At 41.7% G+C, this 26,966-nt stretch overlaps 1 protein-coding gene across 1 annotated transcript in view; it reads right to left on the bottom strand.

Annotated features, from left to right (window-relative positions):
• The window catches only part of CMTM8 (CKLF like MARVEL transmembrane domain containing 8), a 321,880-nt gene that overhangs the window by 117,854 nt on the left and 177,060 nt on the right, over positions 1 to 26,966 (bottom strand). The window contains exon 3 of the mRNA XM_044066641.1: positions 8,990 to 9,106. Within this exon, the coding sequence (XP_043922576.1) occupies positions 8,990 to 9,106 (117 nt within the window). The remainder of the gene's footprint in view (positions 1 to 8,989; positions 9,107 to 26,966) is intronic.

Genomic DNA, 26,966 nt, shown 5'->3' on the forward strand with positions numbered 1-26,966 from the left:
CAGGAGCTGGAGGTAAAGAGTCAGGGGTCAGACTAGATTGCGAGAACACATCATCAACAATGTCCAACACAGGTGGAATAGCTAGAGGCCTGTGTTGAGGTAGTAAAAAGAAGTCTCTGAGCCTTTTTTAGATTCTGAAAAGTCTTGGCTCTCCCAGTGGAAGTGCTCCCTCATGGTATGCAAGGTTTCCCAAAAGAATAGTCCTCAGGAGGAGAAGCTGAAGGAATTGATTCTTCAGCATCAGAATCCTCATAGGGAGGAAGAGAATATCCCTGATCAGAAGAGGAATCAGAAGAAATGGAAACCTGATCTGAAGATTCATAGTCTGTCTCTTGCCTAGGCCTCTTATCAGGAGGGGGATGGGAACCCCTGATCAAGGTAATTAAGTCTTCGGCCATTTTGAGCATCTGTTTTTTGGGCATGGAGGCCTGTCCTTGTGGCTGGAGAACTTGTTTCTTTGCCTTTAAAGGTGTTTTAGTCCTTGTCTTTGAAGTCGGTTTGATATATAATTGTTTAGGTCTGAATACACCCTCAGAAGCTGATGCCTGCTCAGCGGCTCCGGACCCATCTGAAGGAATAATTTCCGAGGCTCCAATACCTTGAGTCTCCAGTGGCCTGGCCAACTCCACGTGGGAGTCGGTAGTGGCCTGCGACTCTAAAGCAGCGGGTGTCAGGGGCTGCGAAAGCGCCTCACTGAGAACCGGCAACTTGCTTAGGAGAAGCTTCGTCGTCGGTTTTGGACCTCGGTTGCCTGTCTTTTTTTTCTTTGCATTTTTTGTGAACTCCAGTAGTTGGATGGCTATCCGATGACATTGTATAATTAAATCTTCGCCCAAAATAGCTTAATGCAAAATCGTACCAACGCTTAATAGTGCGTTGGTTAACTCTAGCACAAAACCGACAACTAGCAACGTCGTGGTCAGGGCCTAGGCAAGGAATACTGTAAGAATGAAAGTCCTTATGAGGTATTTGCTTCCCACAAGAAATACAATTATTAACTTTTTCTGACATTGGTCTGGAGCAAGAAAAAAGTTTCCCCAACGGGGTACTTAGCTTTTAATGAAGACTTCATATCTGAAATTCGAACACGAAAATCTCAGGAGTCGGCCGACTGGCACTTGCGGACTGCTTCTGCTTCGGGCACCATGCGGCAAGAAAGACTGAATAAAATGGTGTCGGCTGCATCTTTTATACCCCTGACGACCAAATGTCAGGGAAGAGGCGACAGCAACCGACGCAGGACCCAAGACTTTGGAATTCAGGCTGACTGAGTGCAACCTGTCAGCAGGATAACCCAAATGTAATGACTGCAACAGTGACACATGAAGAACATGTGCTAGGCTGGAAGCAGGGGCACAAACTGTACCATGTTAACATGATGAAACCTTACCATGATAGATAGGCCCTTGTGCTAAGTATTTGCAGTAGGAGGCAGGGGGAGTTTGAGAGGGATCTATGGCTACAGGGAGCCAGCCAGCAAAATCCCAAGTTACTATTGTGGAGCCTAAGTTTGCAGGCATATGATATAACACTGTAATGAAGTCAGCAATGCAAAGGCAAATGCGATCTCAAGAGAGAGTATGGGGTAATTTATTCCCAGATAGGCTCATCCCTCTCAATCAATGTTTCTTAAGGGTCACTTGAAAAACTAGCTGGAGTCTTCAAAGGGGGGAAGAAGTGTGACAAAAGGAGGTACTGTCAGTACAGCTAGCTGGAATTTTGTAAATAACTAATATGTCATTTGTGAATATCAAACTAATTTATACAAGATGCTGGTGTTACAAATGTATTAGAAATGTATGTCATGTGTATATCAAACTACAAATACATTTTTAACACAAACATTTGTACAAAGCAAAGTGTTTGTGCTTAAAATGTATCCACAGTGTGCCCTAGTGAAGAGAACAGAAATGTACACACACTATTGTAACTGTTTAAATGTATTTGTTAACAAAGGAAACTGGAGGGTTAACCTCAGTCCAGCAAACTTTAGAAAAATATTTGAAATTAAATTACTTTATAGGCTAGGCCATAAAGATGCTTCACTGTAGCTAGAGACACAAAGTCTGTACTAGGATGCTTTCTCTATTATCTTTAGGGTGAACTAATTGCTACTTTGGAAGCATGAAGAAATGCAATTGTTTTACAACTTCCAGCACCTGCCAAAGATCTGAGGAAAAGCCCTTGTATGTGCACTTTTACAGGTAGATGCTAAATACTGACAGCTTCAGCAATGGGGGTTTTACCTGGGAACTATAAGTCAGACAACCAGAAATGATGTCATTCTACAAGCTATCCCAGCAGTAACATTTTAGATAATTATTTTGAGAAGTCTCTTAGTGAGACAGAGCATTCTGTATTCTGTCTTGGACCTGACAACAAGAAGAACCATCCACCACTTCATTTGCCTTTCTCTAATGAAGTAAGTTTCTAAGGAACAGTATAACTCTCTTAGATACAGTCAGGAATATATTGAGGCTTAGTTTAGATTTTTTTTTTTTTACTTGTGTGAGCCTGTACTGTAGTGATATTTTAAACAGTTCCTGTGGTTTTGATATAGCCATGGTGGTGCAGCGGTAGCGTTGTCGCCTCACAGCAAGAGGTTCTCCCATTTGATTCTTGGCTGGAGCGCCTTCTGTGTGGAGTCTGCATGTCCTCCCCACAGTCAAGTGGCGTTCGGAAGACATGCGTGAATGGGCGTGCCTTAGTTGAAAGTTGGGCGTTGAACTGGCACCCCAGCACCGTAAAAATCTACTGCCAATCATTAGCAGACCAGAGTTCCACTGTGGCAACCCCTAACCGGGAAAAGCCGAAAGAAGAACAAACAACATGTCACTGTGAATGTATATTTAGTACTGTCTTGTTCTTTTATTATTTATTATTAAATTTAGCTAAACATTTCTTTGTGGCTGATCTGTGTAGTGATATTTAAGTTTTGAGTGAGCCAATCCTAATAGCCTTCCTCTTGGTCAAAATACCATTTGTATTAATATTAATATTACACAGTAAGATTGGTAACACTTTGTTAAGGGCCTTAAAGTAGCTGTTGATGAGTGACTGGTGGTAGTGGTAACTACATCATAGTCTTGGCAGAAGGTGGCATAGCTAGTAAACCTGTGCCTGCCTCTCCCATGTGTGTGTGTGTGTAAATCAAACCTCAAAGAGTGTGTGTATCAGCTACCTGGGCAGGGACACGAATCATTGGTTGAACAGAGAGGGTGCTGGAGGTCTAGGCTTGGTCACTCAGCTGAGATCTCAACTCTACAGCTGTGCCAGTGGGGAGTCTTACTGGGGATCTTAAGGAAGAGGGAGAAACCAGACCCGGACTGACTCTGGTCTCTGTGTGCTCTTAAGGGAAATTGCACCTGATGCAGAGAGCTGTATCTGGAAATCCTCTGTGTATACCTGTTATCATCTCAGTGAACATCCCCCCACTGTTGCCAGTGGTGATTGAGGATCCTTGATTACTAGTCCAGTGTATGGTAATTGCAGTCTGTCTCCAGCATCATACCTCATTTTGTTGCATGTTTCCCCAGCTACAAAAAACCTGGGCTTGATCAAGCATATTTGTCTTTAATGTCTCATCCTGCACTTTACCACAACCATCCTGGAGCTGACTGATAATATACTTAGATTTCAAAAGGTGAGCCTGACCATTCAGGGCCCTGAAGGACAAGGTCACTGAGGTATGCACCTTTTTCCCAAATTAAAATGTGAGCCTGACCATTCAGGGCCCTGAAGGCCAAGGTCACTGAGGTATGCACTTTTTTCCCCAAATCAAGTCTAGCAATCTGCTTTCTCTGTCACTGGAAAGGGTATTCTGGCCTGGAGCTAGTCAGTGCCCCTGGAAACATCCAAGGGGAGTTGTCTGCATCTTTGGTAAGGTTCTTATACAAACATTTGAGGAGCTCCTGGATACTAGAAAGTCTAGCAGACCTCTTGCAAGCAGAAGCCTGAAAGTCCAGCTCCATGGATACTGTTTGGAAAACATCTACAACGGCTTCATGAATTAGAGGCACAATCATTGGCTTTGGGAGTCCTAGACTCAGAAGGTCTCAGTATCTCTTCTGGGAGTCTCAGACCTCCTGAGATTGCAATTTGAAGTACTTCTTCATAACTTAAAGCGCATCTCCAAAGGATATCCTCTAGTGGAGAGTCAGAGTCTACAGTATATTTTTCATTATCTGTATTAAACTCCATGAGAGAGGAAACCTTGAACCCATGGTACAGTTCTGCATTACAAATAGAAGGAATCTTGAGTATTGCACTGTGGAGACACCCCTCTTCCTCATAGGAAGTGGGGCTACTGACACATATGTCTGCTCTCAGTCAGGCTGCAGAGTACAGAGAAATTGAAGGAAACCCTGTGCCAGCTTAGCCTATCCCTAACAGGGAGTTTGCTGACTCCTTGTTTCTGTTCTCAACAGCTTCAGTCAGTCTGGGTAAAAGGGGCATCTTTGGAATAGACACCAGGGTCTTAGAGGTGGAATCCTGGGGAATGTCCCTGGGTTCCAACTTTAAAACACAGACCCCTTCCTTAACTATAACTGTGGGGATACTGTGCTCCTCTTGTTTGATAATCAGAAGGTGTCAGAAGGAGGATATCAGGGAGCCAGCATCCATGGAGGAGTGCAAGGTCTGGTCTTCAGTCCAGTGGATCTTGCTAAGGGCTGCAGGCATGATGGCTTTCTGAGGGACATCAGAGGCCTCAGGCACAGCAGGCATCAAGATCTGTGGCTGATTAAGTACTTCCATGGAACTGGTGCCCTTGGACTTGAGGCCATGAACTGAACTTGAGAGATCCAGGTGACCATTTCCTTCTCCTGTTGGTACACTCCTTCTTTTTTGGTTGGATACTCACACCACCCCACTGCTGTAAGTCTGCAGTAATGACAGAAAACATCAGTGAGTCTATTATTTGTCTGGTACACCAAGAGGGTTTTTTGACTTCTCTCAACAGCTTTGGGGTAAAACCTCTGGCAAACAGTGTACTTAAACACATCTTGCTCTTAAGACAAAATACATACTGAAGTTGGATATTCTGTGGGGAACTTGGTGCTGGCAGGCATAGCAGGTACTATTTTTGACAGAGGACATACCTCACATTTCCATATATGGGACTACATTCTTGGGTATCAGCTTAACATATCTCTCTCTCTAAGTACACACACACACCATATTTATATATATATATATATATATATATATATATATATATATATATATATATATACACACACACACACACACATACATTTATATACATTTATATATATATATATATATATATATATATATACATATATATATATATATATATATATATATATATACATACATATGTCTACATATAAAACACACACACATATATATATATATATATATATATATATATATATATATATATATATATGTTGACATATATATATATATATATATATATATAGATATATATATATATATATATATATATATATGTATATATATACACACACATATGGAACTACTTCAATAGATCAAATTGACATAAAACCGAAATTTAAATTACTGAGACGAAAAGATTGCAATTTCAGAAGAATGACCATTTGGCATTTCGAAACTTTCGAAACTAGCAAGAACGAAAAACCGCCTGCACATGTTAGACAGCACTTGGAGCTTGTGAATGGAGATTGAGGCGTACTGACAAAAACAGCTGCCTCTGGAGTTAAACCTGGTACATTACTGAGAATATGTGAAAGAATGCTTTCATCATCCATGAATTACATTCTTAAAATGGTCTCCAGTAGGCTGCATTTGCAAATGTGTGACTATTCACCACTGACAGACTTTAATGCTGCTGACACAAATGTTCCGCAGGATCTTGCTCTGACCAAAAGTCCTGAAAAAGCCATAAATATAGCCTTTTGTGACACTGAAGTTTTGCAACAAATGTAAACCCTACTTTTGGTGTGTGGATAAATGTACTTTTCAACAGCTGTAAAAAAAAAGCACTATAACTTTGATGACGTGTGTTGAGGAAATAAATGGTTGTATTGCAAACCTTGGCCAATTGATTGGCTGCGTACCTCTCAACTTCTTTGCTCAGGAATTCTGCACAAAGCCAAAAACAAGGGGACACAAATGGCCAAAATCAGGGATAATTTTTAAATATTATGTTAATTCACTTAAAAATTTAATACGGCAAGAGGTTTGGCATCATCATACATTTTCTGAATAATAAGTATATGCATCTTAAACATCTGGCATTACTGACTAGCTTTAATCCTCGGTGATTTACCACTGTAAAATATTCTTTTGAGGAAGTACAAAAATATCTAACAAATAAAAGTAGCATTAGAAAATGTCTGTATTGTAAGATATGGGCAGGAACACTGAAACATACCTTACAATACTGATGCTATAGGGTATATTTGACCGAACACTCACTTCTGCATGGGCAAAAGTCAGAAGATGTGCAGAGGAAAAGTCCATCATACTTAGGGCTCATCCAATCTGTGTTAATGTTTTACCCAGGGAAAGTAAGAATGAATAAGACATAGGCACAAAAAGTGATAACAATAGGGGATAAGGGAACATGCAGGTTTTCATGTATGTGTGTTCTACAGCTACTGTCTGCACATGCTGACTGACTAGTGTTAATGCCACACTCCTAATCTCTGCTAAATAGCAGGCATACATGGCAGGATGCTGACCTGCACACCGCAACAGGAAATGTGACCTATTCATTACAACATACCTTTCCCCACCCTAGATAAGCTAATAATTTGGCACCAGGTAGCTACCCAGTCCTCGAATGCAAGAAGCACAAATGCGTTGTTCCTGTACAGCTGCAAAACTATGCAAACATTCATATCCAGAGTAGCAGACGATTTTACAAAAGAAGTGCAGAATGCTTTTCTGAAGTATGAAAATCCTGTATGAATTTAAAAAAGTCAGCTGCCCCTGCCATGGTGTACTCCAAAGTATTGACTGTAACACAACGTATAGAAGGAAATACTGACAACTTCAAAAGTTACCAGACTGGGTGTGCTGCAGTAAATGCTGGATTATACTTTGGTGATCTGCAATAATTATTCCCCAAAACACTAAAGGACTACATTTAAGAATCCGCTTCATTAATATTCACCACTGAGACAGAAGATGACTGTACTCATGCACTTTTGTCTGACTCTCAAACAAGACAATTATCACATTCACATGTGACGCCACGAATGAATAACAAGGTTGGGGTCAAAAAACAATTGACATTGCAAGACTAACCTAGGATTATGACTTTGTCAGTTTCGTTATTTTTTTCACCTCATCATGTAACTAAATGGGGGATAATAACTGATGCTTTTCTAAATTTCTGAGAATGGCATTATAGAGTAAATAAATACAAATTATTTTCTTTATTTCATAAACTGGCATCAGTGGACATACAGCAATGTCCAATAATGCAAAAATTAACATTGGTAGACTCTTTCCCCTCCAGTAAGTGTCATTGATGAGGAACAGGAGAAAATGTGAAGGAATCTAATAATTATGTACCATTTTGATGAGTTTCATGATATCTACAGATGCACTTCGTAACTAATTAACTTTCTGCAGGATGGGTTGTGTCCCCTTCACTCCCCATGGTGTGGCATCTCTGCACACTGACCTATAAATGCAGTCACTCCAAGCTTGTCACCTTTTTCAATAAAAGGAAAATCAGTTTCTTCCTTTACTCCAGGATGATGTGACCTTAGAGTCTGTATACTGGTGTGCAGGAAAGCCCCATATCTAGGGTGAAGAGAGCATGGACCCCAACAAATAACTTCTGTTGCCTGTAATTTAACCATATTTTATAAAATAATGGCCACTGACTAAGTAAGCAGTACACAGCAGTCTAATTTTAGTTGTTTGGGGTTTGACAGTTTGTAACCCAATGAATAGTAATGATTCACAATGTATGTTTTGTTTGTTTGTTTTCTATGAATTTTTTTGTTTGTTTCTTACTTCTCAGCTGCAATTAATTTTTCATATATGACAGGATATCCACCATGCCCCCATACAAAAAAATAAAAAAAAAACAGTTCAGACATTTTTTAGTCACAATAAACTGTAGATATCTTATCAATTACAGGGTCAGAAACCCAGCCATTGGTGAGAGTTGAAATTACTTTAATCATCCTCAAATGGGTGAGTTTGACTTTATTGCGCCTGGGCTGGACACAGAAACAGGGAAAGCATCTGTTATCATAACTTACTTGAGCCCTACTAATTCCAAGTGTCATCCTCATTCGTTGCCAAGGGTACTGCACAAAAAATTACAACGGCAGGCAAGAGCAAAAAAGCTCCATGGTGCCCCCCACCACACCACCTGGTGTGGTCTACCTACACCAAATAAATACTGGAAAAGCACCTCTACTAGAGCAGTGCCCTAGGTGGCCATGGAGTTGGCCTATGCTTAAGGCCGGCAATGATGGCAGGCTATATCAGAGTTCCAGAGAGTACAGGCCTGCCTTTTGCACCTTATAACCTCACAGATGATTTACACTGATATCTGTGTTCACTAGTCTATCTACCTTTCTCTTCTGTGAAAATGCAAGACTCTGTGAAGAATATATTAAGGCGTTAGGCTCTTGCATGTATAAAGTAAAATAACTTTTTCCCCTTTTATTTGTCTTCTCTATGTTATATGTCAAGAGTTTTTTCCTTTTTCTGACCTTAAGTGTCTTCCCCTACTGCTGCCCTCTTATCTTGGTTCTGACCCTCAGACTGTATCCACACCACCTCAGACGTGTCATAGCGTTGGCTAAATGGCCCTGCTTATCCAGCCACAAACCCTCCCCACTCAATATCTCATATGCATTAATGGATGACTGCAGGATAGAAACTTCACAGTTAAGGTATGTGCACAGACTTACTTTATAGCTATATAAACTGTAAACTTTGCTGGTGCTTACTGTTAGTACCATTAAACATTAAACAGATCTTTAAAATGGATATGCGTTGCAGTACTTACAGCAGATGCAGCCCAGCTGTTGTAATTGTGATGGTCCTTCCCATGAGAGACAGAAGCAGCATCTACAATGGCAGCCACGAGATACAATAGTGTTGCACTCCCATTAAAACAAAGACCCTAAACAAAGGGCACAACCAAGAAAGACCCAAGTTACTATTACCAAAAACCAGATACAGGTATTTTTCCTATATCTACTAACACCTCACTTCTACAATATGCTTCAGCAATTCAACTTTGCACTTTGTTTCTTGTGGAGGGACACAAACTATACAAACTGTTAACACATTTATTTTAAGGCACATGAAAATGGTGTTTAACACTCTTCAAGTTGCAACAATTAAGTGTCCACATGTAGTTATTGTAAGCTACCTTTGCATAGTACACTGTAAAATGGTTACATATTTCCATTATTCAATGTGAAAGAATACTTTTACTGCTTGCATAAAAAGTTTTTTTTTTAACATTTTATTGATAATGAGCTAAGCCCAATATTCACAAATCCCTTTACACATGATCACATCCTTAGCATTGTCTAGTTAAGTGACTTCATTAAAATTAAACAGTACATAGGCAGAGACTGACAGACTCAAACCCAAGACTCCATATTTCTTTTTATTTATCACAATCACTTGTTAAATGGGTAAATCAGTCAATCCTCACCAACTTTTTAGACACTGCAGTAAAGCAAAATGAAAGACAATTACAAGTACATCATACAGTGAAACAAAGACTGAGATTTTACAGTTAAAATCAAACTATGTATATGAATAAGGTTCCATGGATACATAACTGATATCTCACATACCTGGCAGAATTCCAAACCTGCACAAGTCAATGGGAATATATATTTAAAAAGACAAAAATGGATAAGGAAGTATCAGTGTCAGAAGATCCCAGGAAAGTGAAAAGGCCACATGTGGCCCTGAAGTGCATGCTAAGAGAAGGACCAAGAACAGAAAATCCCCCTGCCACCCTTCACCACTTACCGAAGAGAATGACCAATGCAGTGTTGACAGATAAAACAAGAACAATTAGTTCAAAGTACAGACACAGAAGGCAGCCTATAAGGCAAAACTAGATAGAAATCCCGATGTTAATGTGTGATTAGGAGGATACAAAGGAAGAAGTAGGTTCTAGGAACAATGGGGAGTCAAAGTGAAACAAAAATAATTGTATTCTGTTATGTAGTACATGGAATGCACTCATCATAGAATGTGGCTAAGGCAACAGATCGGGAGGTCATACTCCAGCTACAAGGGCAGAACGCCCTTGTGTAAGTTCAAGTCTTATGTGAACGCCAACCCAATTCAGCAGATGCTGTTTTCATAACACACGTTCAAAATGTGTCTGAAACATTCAGATGTGAAAACACTGACAGCATTATGCCAATATAACACAGTGTTAAATACAGATGAGTGATGCCCTACTAACTTAATACAAGGTACATCCATAGCACTCAACCTTCCATCGCCAAAATGAGGAACACTCGCCTTCATAATGTGGAACAAATGGGCAACATGTGGAACACATACTAACGGATTATTAACAACTTCAACCATGAAGGTCATAGGATGGTTAAAATATGCTGGTTTTACTTATAAAGAAGATCCTTCAATTAATTAATATGATTAATTTCTATTTACCATGGATTTCACTTAAAAAAATTCCTAACACTGAATGTGTGACAGATTCTTTTAATGTGGAGCTTTAAGGAACTTCGAGGAACATAAACTTTTTAAGACCCCAAATGAGGTACGTTCCTCGTAATGAGGTACACTTGAGAGGTACGGGTACATCTTTCTAATGACATTTATCCACATATTCATAAATACCTTATGTACAGTGCTATGCTTCTGTATCTCTAAGGCAAGGTGCTATTAACCCAATGTAAACAATGTACTTTCCTAAAAAAATATATGAGGCTGAACAATAGTTTTTCTGAGTGATCATTGGAATTCTTGCCTTTTTTGCAGTATCTGATTAGCTCTGTTTTTAAACCGTGCAGCTAGCTGAGATTCACAAGTTTCTGCATAACATATTAACATACATTTTTCCTAGCAATAGATGCAAAGAGTATAAAAAAATGGAAAAAGATGCATCTGGTGCACTGTCGGTATACGTTTGTCAATTTAATTCCTTGGCTCACCATTAAATATGCATCTACACCCCTGATGCATCATTGACACCTTAAATAATCACCATAAACCTGTCACCTTTATGCCACTTGCTGAAAACCAAAGTTCGTTTACTGCACACTGTGTACAGGGGTACATACAACCCAAACTAACTTGTTTACTAAAAACAAACTATCAGACAAAACTACACTTACCTTTAATGAAAACTTAAGAAAATAGTAGAAGACTGACAGCATCTCCTATTCACTTCAATATAATGTACTTTCATGTACTGCACACACAAAATAGATGTACATAGTTTCCCACAAGAAACAGCATTGCTCATCTAAACCAGACCTTCAGAAATGAATGTTAAGAATGCTAACATTTTGAACAAAAATTAAAATTAAAAAAATTGACAACTAGCCAAACAGGAAATGGCATTATCGGTAAAGTGGCTCTGATTCTGTCATAACAAACTAAAACAAAAAAAAAACATAACTAAAGTATAAAATTACAGAATAATCCTCAGTTCACTGCTAAAACACACACACACACACACACACACACACACACACACACACACACACACACACACACACACACACACACACACGTATATCTCAACTCACACTACCAAAACAAAAGATGAAAAAAAAGATTAGGAAGTATCTCAGAACCAGACTAATAAAGATTAATTATGTACACCATTCTCAAAAACTTTCACAAATTATCAGAAGCCCTATTTAACACACAACGTTTGCAATTAAGATCTATTAGAGTCTTTAGGGGAAGAGTTGTACAGACCAACCGCTTTGGGCATCTACTGTACTGCGCAGTGTCCTCAAGACAGGAGAACACAGACTACAGACTATGTGCCTTGGCAAGGCTAGCCACTTGATGGTGTAAAAATATGGCTCTGGGTGGTTCAGTCATGTTGACTAATGTCATCAAAATGGGCATGGGTAGTTACCAGTGATAAGTGGGTTGAGGACCCAACCTACTCTGACCTACACCAGGGACCCTTGCTAATGGTGGGAGGAGTGTATGTGCCCCTATTGGTCAGTGTGTGCCCGCCATAAAGCCCAGCAGCCCTGGGTCAATAAGCTACTGGCAAGCAGACTAAATAAAGCCAAGTAGTAGGGGAGGTCCATGGCAACTATGGTGGAGAGAAAGGAATTATATTGGATTCTCCGGATGAAAGCAGTTGGGTTGTCAGGACTAAATGATCTTGCCTCTATTGGTTGTATTTTAAAACTAAAAGGCCTGAATAGGTAATGATCGGTGGACTGTGATATATGTATCTATAGATTTTATATTCTGAATCACATTTCACAATATATGTTTCATTTTAAATTTGTAGAGTCGAAGGCTGATATCTTTTTAAACATTAATTGAATTGATGATGTCAGACCTTCTGTTTTTTTTAAAATGCATTCAGTTATGTTTGTGCTTTGTCTGATGAAGTCTTGACATTGGTCAAGAAGAAAGCACTTACAATAAATTGTTAAGGATACGCTTCCTGGCCTTGGTGTATTTTTTGTGCTTTAAGGTGTCTAGTTGCCCAGTCTGGGTTACCTGGGATAGCTCTGTTGAATGATAGCTGGACATCAAACCAATCAACCTGCCAAACATGGACTGAGAATTGCTACTCTTAATGTAAGTTCACTGAAAGGACACAGCTTGGAAGTGGACAACATGATGACACGGAGGAGGCTGGATATCCTATGTATCCAAAAGATGAGATGGAAGGGCAGTGCAGCAAAGCCACTTGGCTTGGGATCCAGACTCTACTACTCAGGAGGGGGACAGGCTAGCAATGGTGTAGGAATTATGGTGAGAGAGAGAGGCTTCAGAAGGCAGTGAGGGATATTATCAGAATTATCATCAGGAAATAATAAGAATTAATGACAGACTCATGGCAATCAGACTCCAGTGTAATGATGGGGCAGTATTCATAATCTCAGCCTATGCCCCATAGCAGGGTTGTGATAGTGAGGAAAAGAGTGCATTCAGATAGCAGCTGCAAGACCTACTAGATAAAGCAGGACAACATGAAATGGTGTTGACAATGAGTGACTTGAATGCACATATCGGATCAGAAAGAACAGGATATGAGGACTGCCTGGTCCACATGGGTGAGGCAAAGGAATAAAGAAGGAGAAGCCATTCTAGACTTCTGTCTGGCAAATGGCTTCATAGTAGCCAACACATGGTTCAGAAAGACACACAGTCACAAGATCACATACAAGAATAGCCAACATGCAACTCAGCAGACTTTCTCCTAGTAAGGAAAAGGCACTGAAGTAGAATCTATGATTGCAGTCATTCCCAGTGAAACAGTCAGCCCACAGAATAAACCACTAGTTGCCACAATCAGCTGCAAGCAGTGGTCAGAGAAGGCTCTAAGGTCAACAGAGACCAGGCTGAAGACCTGAAAGTTGACTGGAGAGAAAGTACAACAGTTCATGGAATTACTCAGTGCTCTAGCACCCCAAGAAGAGGAGGAACTAGGTGGAGTTGAACAAGAATGGCAGCGCCTAAAAGCAGCATGTGTTAGGACTACATAAAAGATATGTGGCCAAGCCAGGTATGGAAATAAGGTATACAGGAAAAGCTGGTGGTAGACTGCAGAAGTAAAGGAGTAGTGCAGGAAGAAATGGGAGATAGAAAAGGCTGACCAGGCTAGGAAGGACTACTGATTAGCCAAGAAAGCAGTTGCAATAGCAAAGAATAGGGCATTGAAGGCACTCTACCAAATTCTGGAAAGTGACTCTAAGTGGCACAAAGAAACTACATCAGGTTGCAAGGCAAAGACAGAAAGATAAAGAAGATAGTCAGACACCCTTCTTAAGAGATGCCAGAAACAACCTGCTCACCAGTCCACAGGACATCAAAGGCAGATGGAAGGAGTATTTTCAGCAGCTTCTGAATGAAGAAAACTCCACAGAAGCTGTACTTCCCCAGAAACAGCTTATGATGAGAGAAGAAGAGGAGCCCACCTTAGAAGAAGTAAGAACAGCACTAAGGAAGATGAAGTCAGGGAAAGCAGCAGGTTCAGATGAACTGCAGATGTGATAAAGATGCTGGGTGAGATAGGGGAGAAATGGCTCCTGAGGGTACTAACAGCAGTGTGGAGAGAAAGGTATATCTCAGATGACTGGTGAATTAAGCATACTCATGCCAGTGTACAAGAACAAAGGGGACATCCACAACTGTGGGCAGTACAGAGGCATCAAACTCCTGTCACATTGCATGAAAGTTCTGGAAAGTGTGAGTGATAAATGGATATGCAGAATAGTAGAAAGTAAGATGGGAGGTGAGCAGTTTGGATTTAGATAAGGATGCAGCACAATTGACCTGATGTTTGCAGTGAGACAGATACTTCAGAAGAAGCTAAAGATGAGGACAGAGTTCAATTGGGCATTCCTAGACTTGGAGAAAGCATTTGACAAGAAAGCTGATTTGGGCAGTACTGTGGTGGTTTGAAGTTCCAGAAACATTGGTAGAATTAGTGCAGGCTATGTACAAGGACCCAATGACTCAAGTACGAACAGTTTTCGGCCTCACAGAGGGGTTCCCAGTGGAAGTGGGTGTACACCAGGGTTCAGCTCTGAGCCCACTGCTGTTCATACTGGTGATGGTCTACATTAGCAAACAGGTTGGAGGGGACAGATCAACAAAGTTGCTGTATGCAGATGATATGGCATTACAGGCAGACTCTAAGCTAGAACTTCAGCAAAGGATAGGAGAAAAATGGAATGCAAAACTGAAGGCACATGGGATGACACTAAGCACAGATAAGATAGTAGTAATGGCAGCAAACTGGGGAAATCAGAAGAAACTGAGAACAGAGACAGAAGGGAAGATAGTGGAAAGTACAGTTTTATACCTACCATAAATGTAGATGTTCGAGTGCTCATACAGCTGCAGTCATAACAGACGGGTTATCCTGCCATCAGGAGGGTCCTCGGTCGGCTGAATTCCAAAGTTTATGTCCGGCGTCGGTTGTCGTCGCTTCTTCCCTGACGTCAGTGCGGCAGGGGTATAAAAGAGGCAGCCGACGCCATATTCTTCAGTTTTTCTTGCCCCAGATGTCAGGTGCCCCCAGAAGGTAGGCAAACATAATGTTATGTAAAGATGCAATGTTGATAAATCAAAAACAGTAATTGCAAGCAAATACACCATAAAAGAATACCCCAAAAAGGTTATATGAGAAGTGTTTGTCATAAGGCCTGTCCTAAGAGGGGATGGAGGGAGGGAAACCTGGACTGCAGCTGTATGAGCACTCGAACATCTACATTTATGGTAGGTACAAAACTGTACTATGTTCATCGTGCATACAGCTGCAGTCATAACAGATGGGTAGAATCCCAAAGCTAAGTAAGGGTGGTAGGCACTAAGTGGAACTAGGAGGAGCTAGGATGCCCTGCAGGACTGCTGTGGCAAAGCCCGCTCTAGATTTTGAGTATAGTGGGAGGTGATAGTGCTTGGAGAAAGTGTGCACTGAACTCCAGGTGGCTGCTTCCAAAATGTCCTTGGTAGGGACCCCCCTGAGGAAGGCTGCAGAGGTAGCTGTGGCTCTGGTGGAGTGGGATCTGATGCATGCAGGCACAGTTTTTCCATGAAATGAGTAACAAAAGCGTATGCAGTGGGCTATCCATTTTGAAATTGTCTGTTTGGAAATAGCCTTTCCTTGAGCACCTACAGCATAGGACACAAAGAGTTGCTCAGATTTCCTGAATGGCTTTGTTCTGTCCAAATAGTAACAAAGTTGTCTGTGAATGTCCAAGGAATGTAGTAGTCTTTCCCCTTTGTTTTGTGGATTAGGATAAAAGGTAGGTAAGTGGATAGTCTGATTCAAAGCTACACTGGATACTACCTTTGGCATAAAGGTAGGGTTGGTTCGTAAGGAAACTCTGTCCTGATGGAAAATGATGAATGGTTGTACAGCCATGAGGGCCTGTAGCTCTGAAACCCTGCGTGCTGAGGTGATAGCCAGAAGAAAGGCTGTTTTCCATGACAAGTACTGTAACTCTGTTGAAGAAGCTGGCTCGAAGGGAGGAAGGGTCAGCTTTTCCAATACGAAGTTGAGGTCCCAAGCAGGGACTGGTGGTTTCTTTGGGGGTTTAACATTCTTTGCCGCTCTGAGGAACTGCCTTAAGAGAGGATGAGAGAATAAAGGAGGATCTGTGTTGTATTGTGCAGAAATGGCTGAAGCATGGATCTTGATGGAGGAGAAGGAAAGTCCATTGTTTAACATCTCAGCTAGGTACTGTACAATTTGAGGTATATTTATTACCCAGGGATTCTGGCCCTTTTCTTGATTCCAGGCACAAAATCGCTTCCATTTGGCGGAATAGGCCTTTCTTGTAGAGGGTCTTCTGGCCTCCAAGATGACATCCTGCACCTCCTTGGAGAGGAGAAACTGTTGGGAAATCAAGGAATTCTCCATGCAGCTAGATTTAGGGTATTGAGCTGGCTGTGAAGGGTTTTGTAGTTGTGCTGGGACAACAGAAGAGGGACTAGAGGTAGGATCCATGGTGGGGAATGTGTCAGGCTCTTCAGGAGCGGATACCAGTGTTGTCTTGGCCAGTCTGGAGCAATGAGAATCATTTTTGGCCTCTCTGCTCTGGTTTTTAATAGAACTTTGGGCAGCAGAGGAAGAGGCTGGAAGGCATAGACTGTCAATGTTGCCCAATTGAAGGAAAGTGCATTCACTTTCCAGGCCTGTGGATGATAGGTCCTTGAACAAAATTTTTTCAACTGGGAATTTCTGTGGGTAGCAAAGAGATCTATGTCTGGCTGTCCCCATGCCTGAGTTATCTTTGTGAAAAGTTGAGGATGTAACTTCCATTTGTGTGGATCTGTCATATTTCTGCTTAGGTTGTCTGCCAGTGTGTTTTCCTTCCCTGGCAGGAATTGTGCCTGTAGTTGAATTTGCAATTCCAGTGCTGTGTTCCATAGGGTCATGGCTTGCCTGCACAGGGGGTATGAATGAGTTCCCCCCTGTTTGTTTATGTACCACATCACTGTGGTGTTGTCTGTCCTTATCAATAGCTGGCCTGGATGCAGTAGGTCTTTGAAGGTCATAATAGCCTTTTGCATGGCTAGCATTTCCTTTTGGTTGATGTGAAGGTGCTTCTCTTTTCGGGTCCATTTTCCCTGAATGCACTGATCTGTCATGTGTGCTCCCCAGGCATAGTCTGAGGCATCTGTTGTGATGATTTGAGTTGCTTGAGGTACACTGAAAGGAAGACCTGTGTTTCTTTGGCAAGCTTGAGTCCACCACATAAATTCCTTTTGAAGGCATGGAATGAGTGGTATAATTGCTTCCAAGCTGTGGCTGTGTTGAGACCATAAGTTTTTCAGGTACCATTGAAGTTTCCTCATATGCAGCTTTGCACATGGGATTAGTAGGATGCAAGATGCCATGAATCCCAGAGCCTGCAGGAATTTCCTTGCAGTTAGCCTGGTGTAAGTTGCCATTTTTCTGAAGTATTGAGACAGTTGCCCTTGCTTGTCTGGCGTGATGTAGGCCATCTGGGTGGTTGTATCGAAGCTGGCACCCAGGAAAATTATTTGTTGAGAGGGTACTAGTTTTGATTTCTTTTTGTTGACTGTGTATCCCAGGAAGTTCAACAGTTTTATTACAAATGCCAGGTGCTGCAGTAGTAAGTCCTTGCTGTCTGCTTGAATCAGGCAGTCTTCCAGATATGGGTAGATTTATATCCCTTGTAGTCTGCAGAAGGTGATTACTGATGCCAGGCATTTTGTAAACACTCTGGGCGCAGTAGATAAGCCAAAGGGCAATGCAGAGCATTGGTAATGGGTTGAACCTGCAAGAAATCTGAGGTATCTTCTGCAATCTTGTCTGATAGGGACATGCAGGTATGCCTCCTTGAGGTCCAATGTTACCAGCCAAGACTCCTTGCCCAGCATGGGAAGAAGCTGCTGTAATGTGAGCATCTTGAATTTTGGCACCTGTAGATATGTGTTTAGGATGGATAGGTCTAAGATAGGTCTCCAATCTTTGTCTTTCCTTGGTACCAGGAATAGTCTGGAATAAAACCCTTGACCTTGTTCTTTTGCAGGTACCTCTTGAATTGCTTTCATGTCCATGAGAGCTGAAACCTGTTTTTGTGCCTCTGCCCTTTGACTTTGTGGCAGGTTTGGCATGCCTCTCATTTTTGGAAGGGTGTGAAAGTGGAACCTGTAGCCTCTGTCTATAATGTCCAGAATCCATTTGTCTTTTGTAACAATATGCCAATTTTTTGAGAATAATGTCAGTTTTCCACCCAAAGGTGCTGCCATTAAAGCTTTGCTTGGCAGGTGTAGGGGGAAGTCATTGTGTCTGTTTTCTAAAAGACTGTGATCTATCTTCTGCACCTCTTGGGGTTGGTGATGCCACTGTCTGGCTCTGAAAGATCCTTGAGGTTGCCCTCTACCCCTTGGGCGCCTGTATCTGCCCCTTTGAGGTCTGTCCATGGCTGGAAAGGCCCAATTTTTTGAAGGCCAGTTTCTGCTGAAACATGGAGGCTGTACCTGCAGGAAATCTTTCACTGTTTGCATTGATTTCACTTTTTCCTCCATTTTCTTTAGCACCTCCTCAGCTTTAACACCAAACAATACATCTTTTTGAAGAGGTGCATCGAATAATTTAGCTTTGACATGATCTGGTAAGGTTTGCTCTTTGAACCAAGCATGCCTACGTATAATAGACCCCGTAACAGCAGCTCTACATGAGGCCTCTAAAGCATCAAAACCACACTGCAAGGTATGTTTACCCACTTGCTTTGCACCATGCAACAAATCCTGCAACTCTTTTAAATCTGGTTGTTCTGGTTGTGTCATCTTGCTTTTCAGCTGAGATATCAAAAACTGTTGATACTTTAACACATGGAACTGACAGTTTAATGCCCTCATGGTTAAAGTGGCCGAGGTGTACACCTTTTTCCCCCACCTTTCTAAAGCTCTGGAATCTCTCTCTGAAGGTAATGGGTTTTTAGCAGTAGAGGCCTTAAATCCCTTGGGATCCTGTGAAATTGTTTCTGGGTCAGCAGTATGGCTTTTATATATTAACTGGTGGGAATCAGGAACCCGGTAATACCTGTCTGGTTTAACAGGAGCTGGAGGCAAAGAATCTGGATTAAGGCAGGCTTCTGTGTACACATCAACCAATATATCTAAAACAGGAGGGATAGCCAGAGGCCTATGCTGGGGGAGCAGAAGAAATTCCCTGAGCCTTTTCTTGGAGTCTGAGTAATCTTGGCCTTCCCAATGAAAGTGTTCCCTCAATGTATGCAGGGTTTCCCCAAATGAGAAGTCCTCAGGGGGGGAGACCGAGGGAATAGACTCCTCTGCATCAGAGTCTTCGAATGGAGAACAGGCATAATCCTGGTCCTCAGATAGTTCTGAGGTAATAGAAGCTTGATCTGAGGAAGGGCAGTCTTCCTCTAATCTGGGCCTTTTGTCAGAGGGGGGTTAACCCCTGATAAGAGTAATCAAATCCTCAGCCATTTTAAGCATCTGTTTTTAGGCATGGTGCCTTGAGAGGGGGTCTGAGGAACCTGTTTTTTGGTTTTCATGGCTGCTTTAGATTTAGTGAAGGCTTTAATAGAGAAGGAGGAAGGCCTGAAGACCCCTTGAGAAATGGCAGGCCTGTCTAAATTCTGAGTTTCCCCGCCAGGAGTGGCGTTGCGTTCTGTAGTAGGAATGGGGGCCGAGGAGTCTGCGACCTCGGGTACTGAAGACACCGGTAATGTATTGTCATCGGTAGTCAGGGGCTGTGTAGGCACCTCGCTGAGTACCGGAGAACCGGTAGTTGGCCTTAGCGTGGATTCAGTAGGTGGTGCGGACCTCGTATGTCTGTCCTTATCTTTGCGTTTTTTGCTCAAAACTGGAGTCGGAGTATCCGACGACATAATATAATTAAATTTTTTGACAAAAAAGTGAAGGGCGAACTCCGCCCGACGCTTAATAGTGCATTTATTGAATCTAGCACAGAAACGGCAGGCCGAGATGTCGTGGTCTGGGCCTAAGCAAGGTATACAGAAAGAGTGGAAATCCTTATGTGGTATTTGCTTCCCACAAGAAATGCAATTATTAACTTTGTCTGACATCGGTCTGAGGCAAGAAAAGTTTCCCCAACGGGGTACTTAGCTTTCAAGAAGACTTCGGCTGAAATACTTTCGTAAATCTCAGGAGCTGCGAACTGCTTCTGCTTCGGGCACCGCGCGGCAAGAAAGACTGGAGAATATAGCGTCAGCTGCCTCTTTTATACCTATGCCGCACTGACGTCAGGGAAGAAGCGACAACAACCGACGCCGGACCTAGACTTTGGAATTCGGCCGACCGAGGACCCGCCTGACGGCAGGATAACCCATCTGTTATGACTGCAGCTGTATGCACAATGAACATCAGGTAAATAGCTTCAAGTATCTGGGAGGGGTTGTTGAAGAGAAAGGAAGTCTGAATGAGGAGGTCAAAGCTAGAATCAGAGGTGCTGCAGCCAACTGGTATTGAGTGGCAGGTGTATTCTATGACAGAAGAATGCCAAAGAAGGTGAAAAGTAAGGTGTACAAGACAGTGGTGTGACCAGTACTACTGTATGGTACAGAAACCTGGGCAGTAAAGGCAGAACAGTTAAAGAAGCTAGAGGTGATGAAGATGAAGTGCCTGAGAAGGGTGGTAAGATGGACAGTGTGGAACAGACGGAGAAATAAGGACATAAGAGCAGAAGCCAAAGTAGCTCCAGTTGCAGAAAAGATCAAAGAGAACAGATTATGGGGGTTTGGACATGTGCAGAAAAGCAGAAGACAATCTGGTAAGGAAGATTTGGGACAGACAGAAAGAAGGTAAGAGGAAAAGAGAATGACCAGCAAAGAGGTGGATGGATTGTGTGAAAGAAGTTCTGTGACAGTCACACATGAGTGTTGAAGAAGGCAGAAATGTGGCACTGAATCGATAGAGATGGCAACAGTTAACATGATACCCCAACCCCATGTAGAAAAATGGGAAAAGGGGAGATGATGATGATGATGACTTGTAATTAAAGTAGCCCAATGAAATCAGTGGGAAACATTATTCTAAACTAACAGCACAGAAAAAATGGATGAGTAGAATATATGGGGTCTGGTTTGTGTGATAAATAAAATATCTCATACTGCAGGAAAAGGAAACTGAGCGCATGATCTGTGGTTTCTCTGCTTAAAACTCTCTTTCTCTAAACCTACCGTACAAAGATATTTTGCTATCTATATAAATGCTAGCTGTACGACTGCTTGTAAAAATCACTGCTCAGTCACAGCACATACAGAAAATATGTTTTGCAGGGGAAGTCTTGCACTTCCAATGTGCAGGGCAAGCCCCACAAACTTCTACAAACTCCGATGTGACACAGCAGTGGGAAAAGGAGAAACTCTCCACTAAAGCACAAAGCAGTCAAAATCCCACTGTGCCTAACAGCTGTTTGCAAGTAGTCACTTATCCATGTATTACACATCACAATATGTACATACATTAGAAATAGAAAAAATATATATACATATATATGCCTGTGTGTACATTTATGTTTGCATATTATATATATAATACACACACATACTTATCTATATCTAATGCTCTCTCTACATATAAAATATATATATATATATATATATATATATATATATATATATTATATATGATTATTGTTTTCTAGTTTTGAAAATTGTATTGGCATTTTGCAACTGATATTTAACTCACTTTACAGTTAATAAACCTTGCCTTGAGGTTGTGGCCGAAAAGGGTTTATGGTGATGAATTCACCTATTTGCTTAAATTAAAAATATTAAATTACAATTATTACATGAGTTGATGATAAACCATGAGGTTGTCAATGTATTCTGAAATAGCCTCTTAAGGATGCTACTTCAACAAGAGCACAAGTCAAAAATACAAGTTTCCTGATATTTGCCATCATGGACCCAGTTTTGTTTTTAGGTATGCTGCAGTTCTTCAGCTTTGGGAAGTGTGCTTTACAGTAGTGGCCATCACTCAAGTAATATCATTAAATTCTAGAAAAATGTAGATGTAATTAATATTAACCTACTGTAAAACTACATGTAAACCTGAAAGAAATGGCTTACGTAGGCCAATTTCTTTCTTGAATTCTTTCAAAATTTTGACCTCAAAGTCTCATCAGAAAGGTTTACACACACACATACACACACATGGTTACTCTCAGATGTTTAACACTGCCACTACCGAATCAGGCAATATTGACTACACCATACCAAACCTTACATCAAACACCTGAAACAATGTGAAACACCAAATTCCGAAAGTCCCTACTGCTCCAGAACTAGGGACAAGTGCTGCCATGTGTCCCCAAGGTGGGCAAGTCTGGGGGTTCAGTATATTGGGTGTATATTTTTCTTTTCTTTTTTAAATATAATTACAGTGTTTGAGATGAAGATTGTGGCTATGAATGAGAGCTACAAACTGAAAACACATTTCAGGTCACTGGTTCTTTCACTTGCTTTATAATATTAGAGGTGAGAGCAAAACAGTAACTATCATGTTTTTGGAGGCAGCCTGTGTGTGAAAGTAAAAAGCAGTTAAATTAATTATTTGAAGGAATCTATGATTTTTTTTAGTTGTGGCAGTGCTTATCTGACAGCAACAAGTAGCAAAGCACCAGACACCTTACATTTGTGGGCAATGGTAAGAGTTCACATTTCCCACACCTATATTTCCTTTATACACACACACACACACACACACACACACACACACACACACACACACACACACACACACACACACACACAATATATGTGTGTGTGTGTGTGTGTGTATATATATCTATCTATATATATATATATATATATATATATATATATATATATATATATATATATATATATATATATATATATAGGTTCATAGGTTGGTACTAGGCTATTGGCCCTAGGGCCTATACAAGCCTAGCCAAAACAATTCCCTGGCTATTTCTTCCCATAGTATTTACTTCCCTGGACCCCTGTCTAGCAGGGCGACTGATGTGATCCCCGGGGTGAATTTCCTATCTCCCATCCAGTCATCAAGGTTCCTTTTGAAGAGGGCCAAAGAGGTGCTCTGCTTGACATGTATGGGCAGTCTATTCCAGAGTCTGGGGAATCACTAGGTCAGGAATCTATCCCTCCAGCATGTTTTGCTCATTGTGATGACAAGGTTTAGATCCCTGGAGCATGTGACTCTGAGGGATTGGGATTTCTTTAATTGTAGCATGTCCAACAGCTCTGGGTTTGACATGGCCTTGTATATTAAGCAGAGATCACCTCTGAGTAGACTATATGCGACAGAGTATAGCTGGAGTTTTTTTAGATGGTAAGCATAGGGCATCTGCTTTAGGCCTGTGATTCTTTTAGTGAGGTATTTCTGTGGCCTTTCTAGTTGTTGCAGATGTCTTGAGAGGTACATACCTGTATTCTATAATGGGTCTAATGAGGGATGATTACAGTGGTACAATGACCTCCTTTTTTCCTGGATGAAAAGCCCTTAGTGATGAGATGTTCCACATAGAAGGATTTCCTGACTGTTGTGGCGATGTGGTTATCAAAGGTGTGAGACCATTGTCTACCTGTGTCCCTAAGTGTCTTATCACACTTTCAGTGTTTAGTGTACTGCCACCTATGTGGTAATTCATGGGTACATGTTTTTTCCCAAAGGGGATAACTATACATTTCTTGGCATAGAGCCTGAGCCCATGCACCAAGCATCTGGTTCTGTAAGGCCCTTTTGTCCACACAATTTGGGGATTCAATAATGGCTCCCAGTTTGTAATCAGCTGTGAGCTTTGTTAGCCAGAGTCCCTTAGTGTTGGCCTGTACTTCAGAGAAGCAGATGCCAAACAAGAGCGGTCCCAGGACTGAACCCTGAGGTACTCCACTTGTCACTTGTCTGGAACTGAATATGGAGTCAGCTACTTTTACAGTGTGGGTTCTGTCAGTAAGCCAGTTAGCAACCCATCGAGTAACGTAGGGATTAATGCCCAGCTTAGTAAGTTTATCTATGACTCCAGAGTGGGGGGTGGTGTTGAAGGCCTTGGCAAGGTCCAGATAAGCTATGTGGACCACCTTACCCTTGTCCACGGTTCTGGAGACTGATTCGAAGAAGTCATTCAGGTTTAGGAGACAAGATTGGCCCTTCACAAACCCAAACTGCATGCGGTTCAGTGTTTGAAGGTTGCCAATGTCTTTGTTTATAGGTTCCATGATAATATATACCATGGCCTTGCAGATCAGGCTCATCAGACTGATGGGGTGGTAGTTCTGGGATCCAAGGCGGATCCCCCCCTTGTGGAGTGGGATAACTGTAGCTGTGTGCCACTCAGTGGGCATGAAGCCTGAGGTGAAGCTATGATTAAACATGACACTTAGGTGAGGTGCCAGTTCATTTTGTAGTTCATATAGTACACAGCCTGGGTTGTCGTCTGGTCCCATGGATGCTGTATTCTTAGCTTTGGAGACTGCGTTTTTTACCTGTGTGGCCGTTATTACCAGAATTTGGCAATCTTTCGGTATTGAGATGGGCCCTTTAGGGGGTGAGAGGGGGTGAAGTTTGCACTGAATCTATCTGCCAGGATATTGGCAATATCCTTGGGATCAGTATATTTAATGCCATTCTGTTGTAGCTCAGAGCAGATCTGAGCATTGCCATTTACATACTTGACATAGCTATAGAATGCCTTGTGGTTGTCTTTGGAATCTTTGGCAATTTTATTTTCGTAGCTTTGCATGATTTTATGAGGGATCTCAGCTTCTTACTGAGGCTGGTAAGGGAGTTTTTTGCATCCTGGGATTTTCCTCTTTTCTGCAACAGTTTCTTCTTTTTGTTGTAAAGTTTGTTTACGGCAAGGGACCACCAAATTGGCTTCCTTTTTTTGGAGGAGAGCATCTTGGTTCTATTGGGGATGGCATGACTCATGCACAAGTGGATGTGCTCGTACAGTGCCTTAGTGCAGGATTCTGCAGTCGAACTTTCAGTTCCCGTCTGCATGGGTGTCATGAAGTTTGTCACTTTTGACTTGAGTAGCATAAAATTGGCTTTGTAGAATTTTTTTTTATGGAGGTTTCCTTACTGGGGGGTGGGGGTGGGATGTAGATGTCAAGGGCGATTAGCTTATGGTCAGACCTGACCAATGAGGGGGTGACCATATGTGTGGAGCATCGATTTTTCCCATGTTGGTAATGACCAGGTCTAGGATACTGGAGCCCCTGGTGGGACTAAGGATTAGTTGATCTAGGGTATTGGAATTTATGAATTCCAAGAACCACTGGGCAAAGGTGTTGGCACATGAGTAGTTTTCCCAGTTAATGGCAGGGTAGTTGAAATCACCCAGTATTTGGGTGTTTGGTTGTATCTTAACATTTTCCAGTATGTTTAGAAAGGTGTCGTGAGAATCTTGGGGCATGGTGGGGGATCTGTAGCAAGCTACAGTTTGGATTGCAGTCTTACCTAGTGCTAGTTGCACCTGGAGAATTTCAGACGCATTGTGTTGGGCAACTAGCCTGGTGTTGTGAATATCCTTGCTGAATATGGACACTCGTCCACCTTTAGTGTTTCGGTCCTGGTGTGGTGGCCGAAAAGTGTGGTAAGAGTTGTAGCCTGATATTGCAGGGGTGCTCTCTGGAGCTTTAAACCAGGTCTCAGTTATTGCAAATATATCAATGTTCTCCATTTTTAGGAGCGCTTTGAGAGAGTTCATTTTGAGGTTTGGACTTCTAGCACCGAGTAGCATTACCTTCAGATTTTGCATGCTTATACCTGTTACAGTGGTGGTTTTGTTCTTTGAACTTTGCCTAAAAAAGGCACTATAGGGGTGGCAAGAGCCTTAGCCAGTAACCTGAATCCCAGGGGCGACAGGTGCAGACCATCTCTGGCAAAGCATTGTGGTCTGTCAATCATGTCGTCCCAGGCAGACAGATACTGGATCCCCTTTGACTTCAACAACTGGCTAAACTTCTGGTGTCATTCAGTCATTTTGTCCTTATACTGTGGTATCATTCTGGGTGAAGGCAGGATGCTACTCAGGGTTAGGGTCATACCTGCCTGGGCCACATGATCTGAGAGCTCTTCCATGTTGCTTTTCATGTAGTCCAGGGAGGTACATCTCAAGTCATTCACTCCAACATGGACAATGACAGAGTCGTATTTGTACTTGTTGTGGAGTGACTTGAGTGCATGTGTTATGTGGTGGATCCTGGCACCCGACAGGCAGCTGACTGTAATTTTCTCCTTGTTCAGCCTGGTGAGTGGGACATCAGTGTGCCTGACTATAGAGTCACCTATGACTATATATACACATACACATACATATACACACGCACACACACACACACACACACACACACACACACACACACACACACACACACACACACACACACACACACACACACACACACACACACACTTGCAGAGCCTGGGGTGAGGATGTGGCTATGAATGACTGATGTAAACTGAAATATATTACTGTGACTAATATTTATTTCAATTTCATTGTGATCACCTCCACGGCTGGAAAAAAAGCATCTACAAATATGTTTAGAGGGCAGACTGATGTGAAACCATTACCGGGTGTGATAATTACTATATCTCCATGTGCAAGTCAAACCATTTTTTTAAGGTCATTTTTTTGGCATAATGTTTTCAACTCATACATGATATCTAACCCTATCAGTTCTTTTTAAATAGATGGGGAAATGGAAGCAGTGATAGATTTTATTTTCTTTAGGTCAAGGATGTCTGCAGATGGTGACTGTTGCGATGAAATGAAAAGATACTTACTTCTTTGGAGGAAAGCCTTTGCAAATCTG

The sequence above is a fragment of the Protopterus annectens genome, chromosome 3.part1 (assembly GCF_019279795.1).
Source record: "Protopterus annectens isolate FY-2018-M chromosome 3.part1, PAN1.0, whole genome shotgun sequence".
NCBI classification, from domain to species: domain Eukaryota; kingdom Metazoa; phylum Chordata; order Ceratodontiformes; family Protopteridae; genus Protopterus; species Protopterus annectens.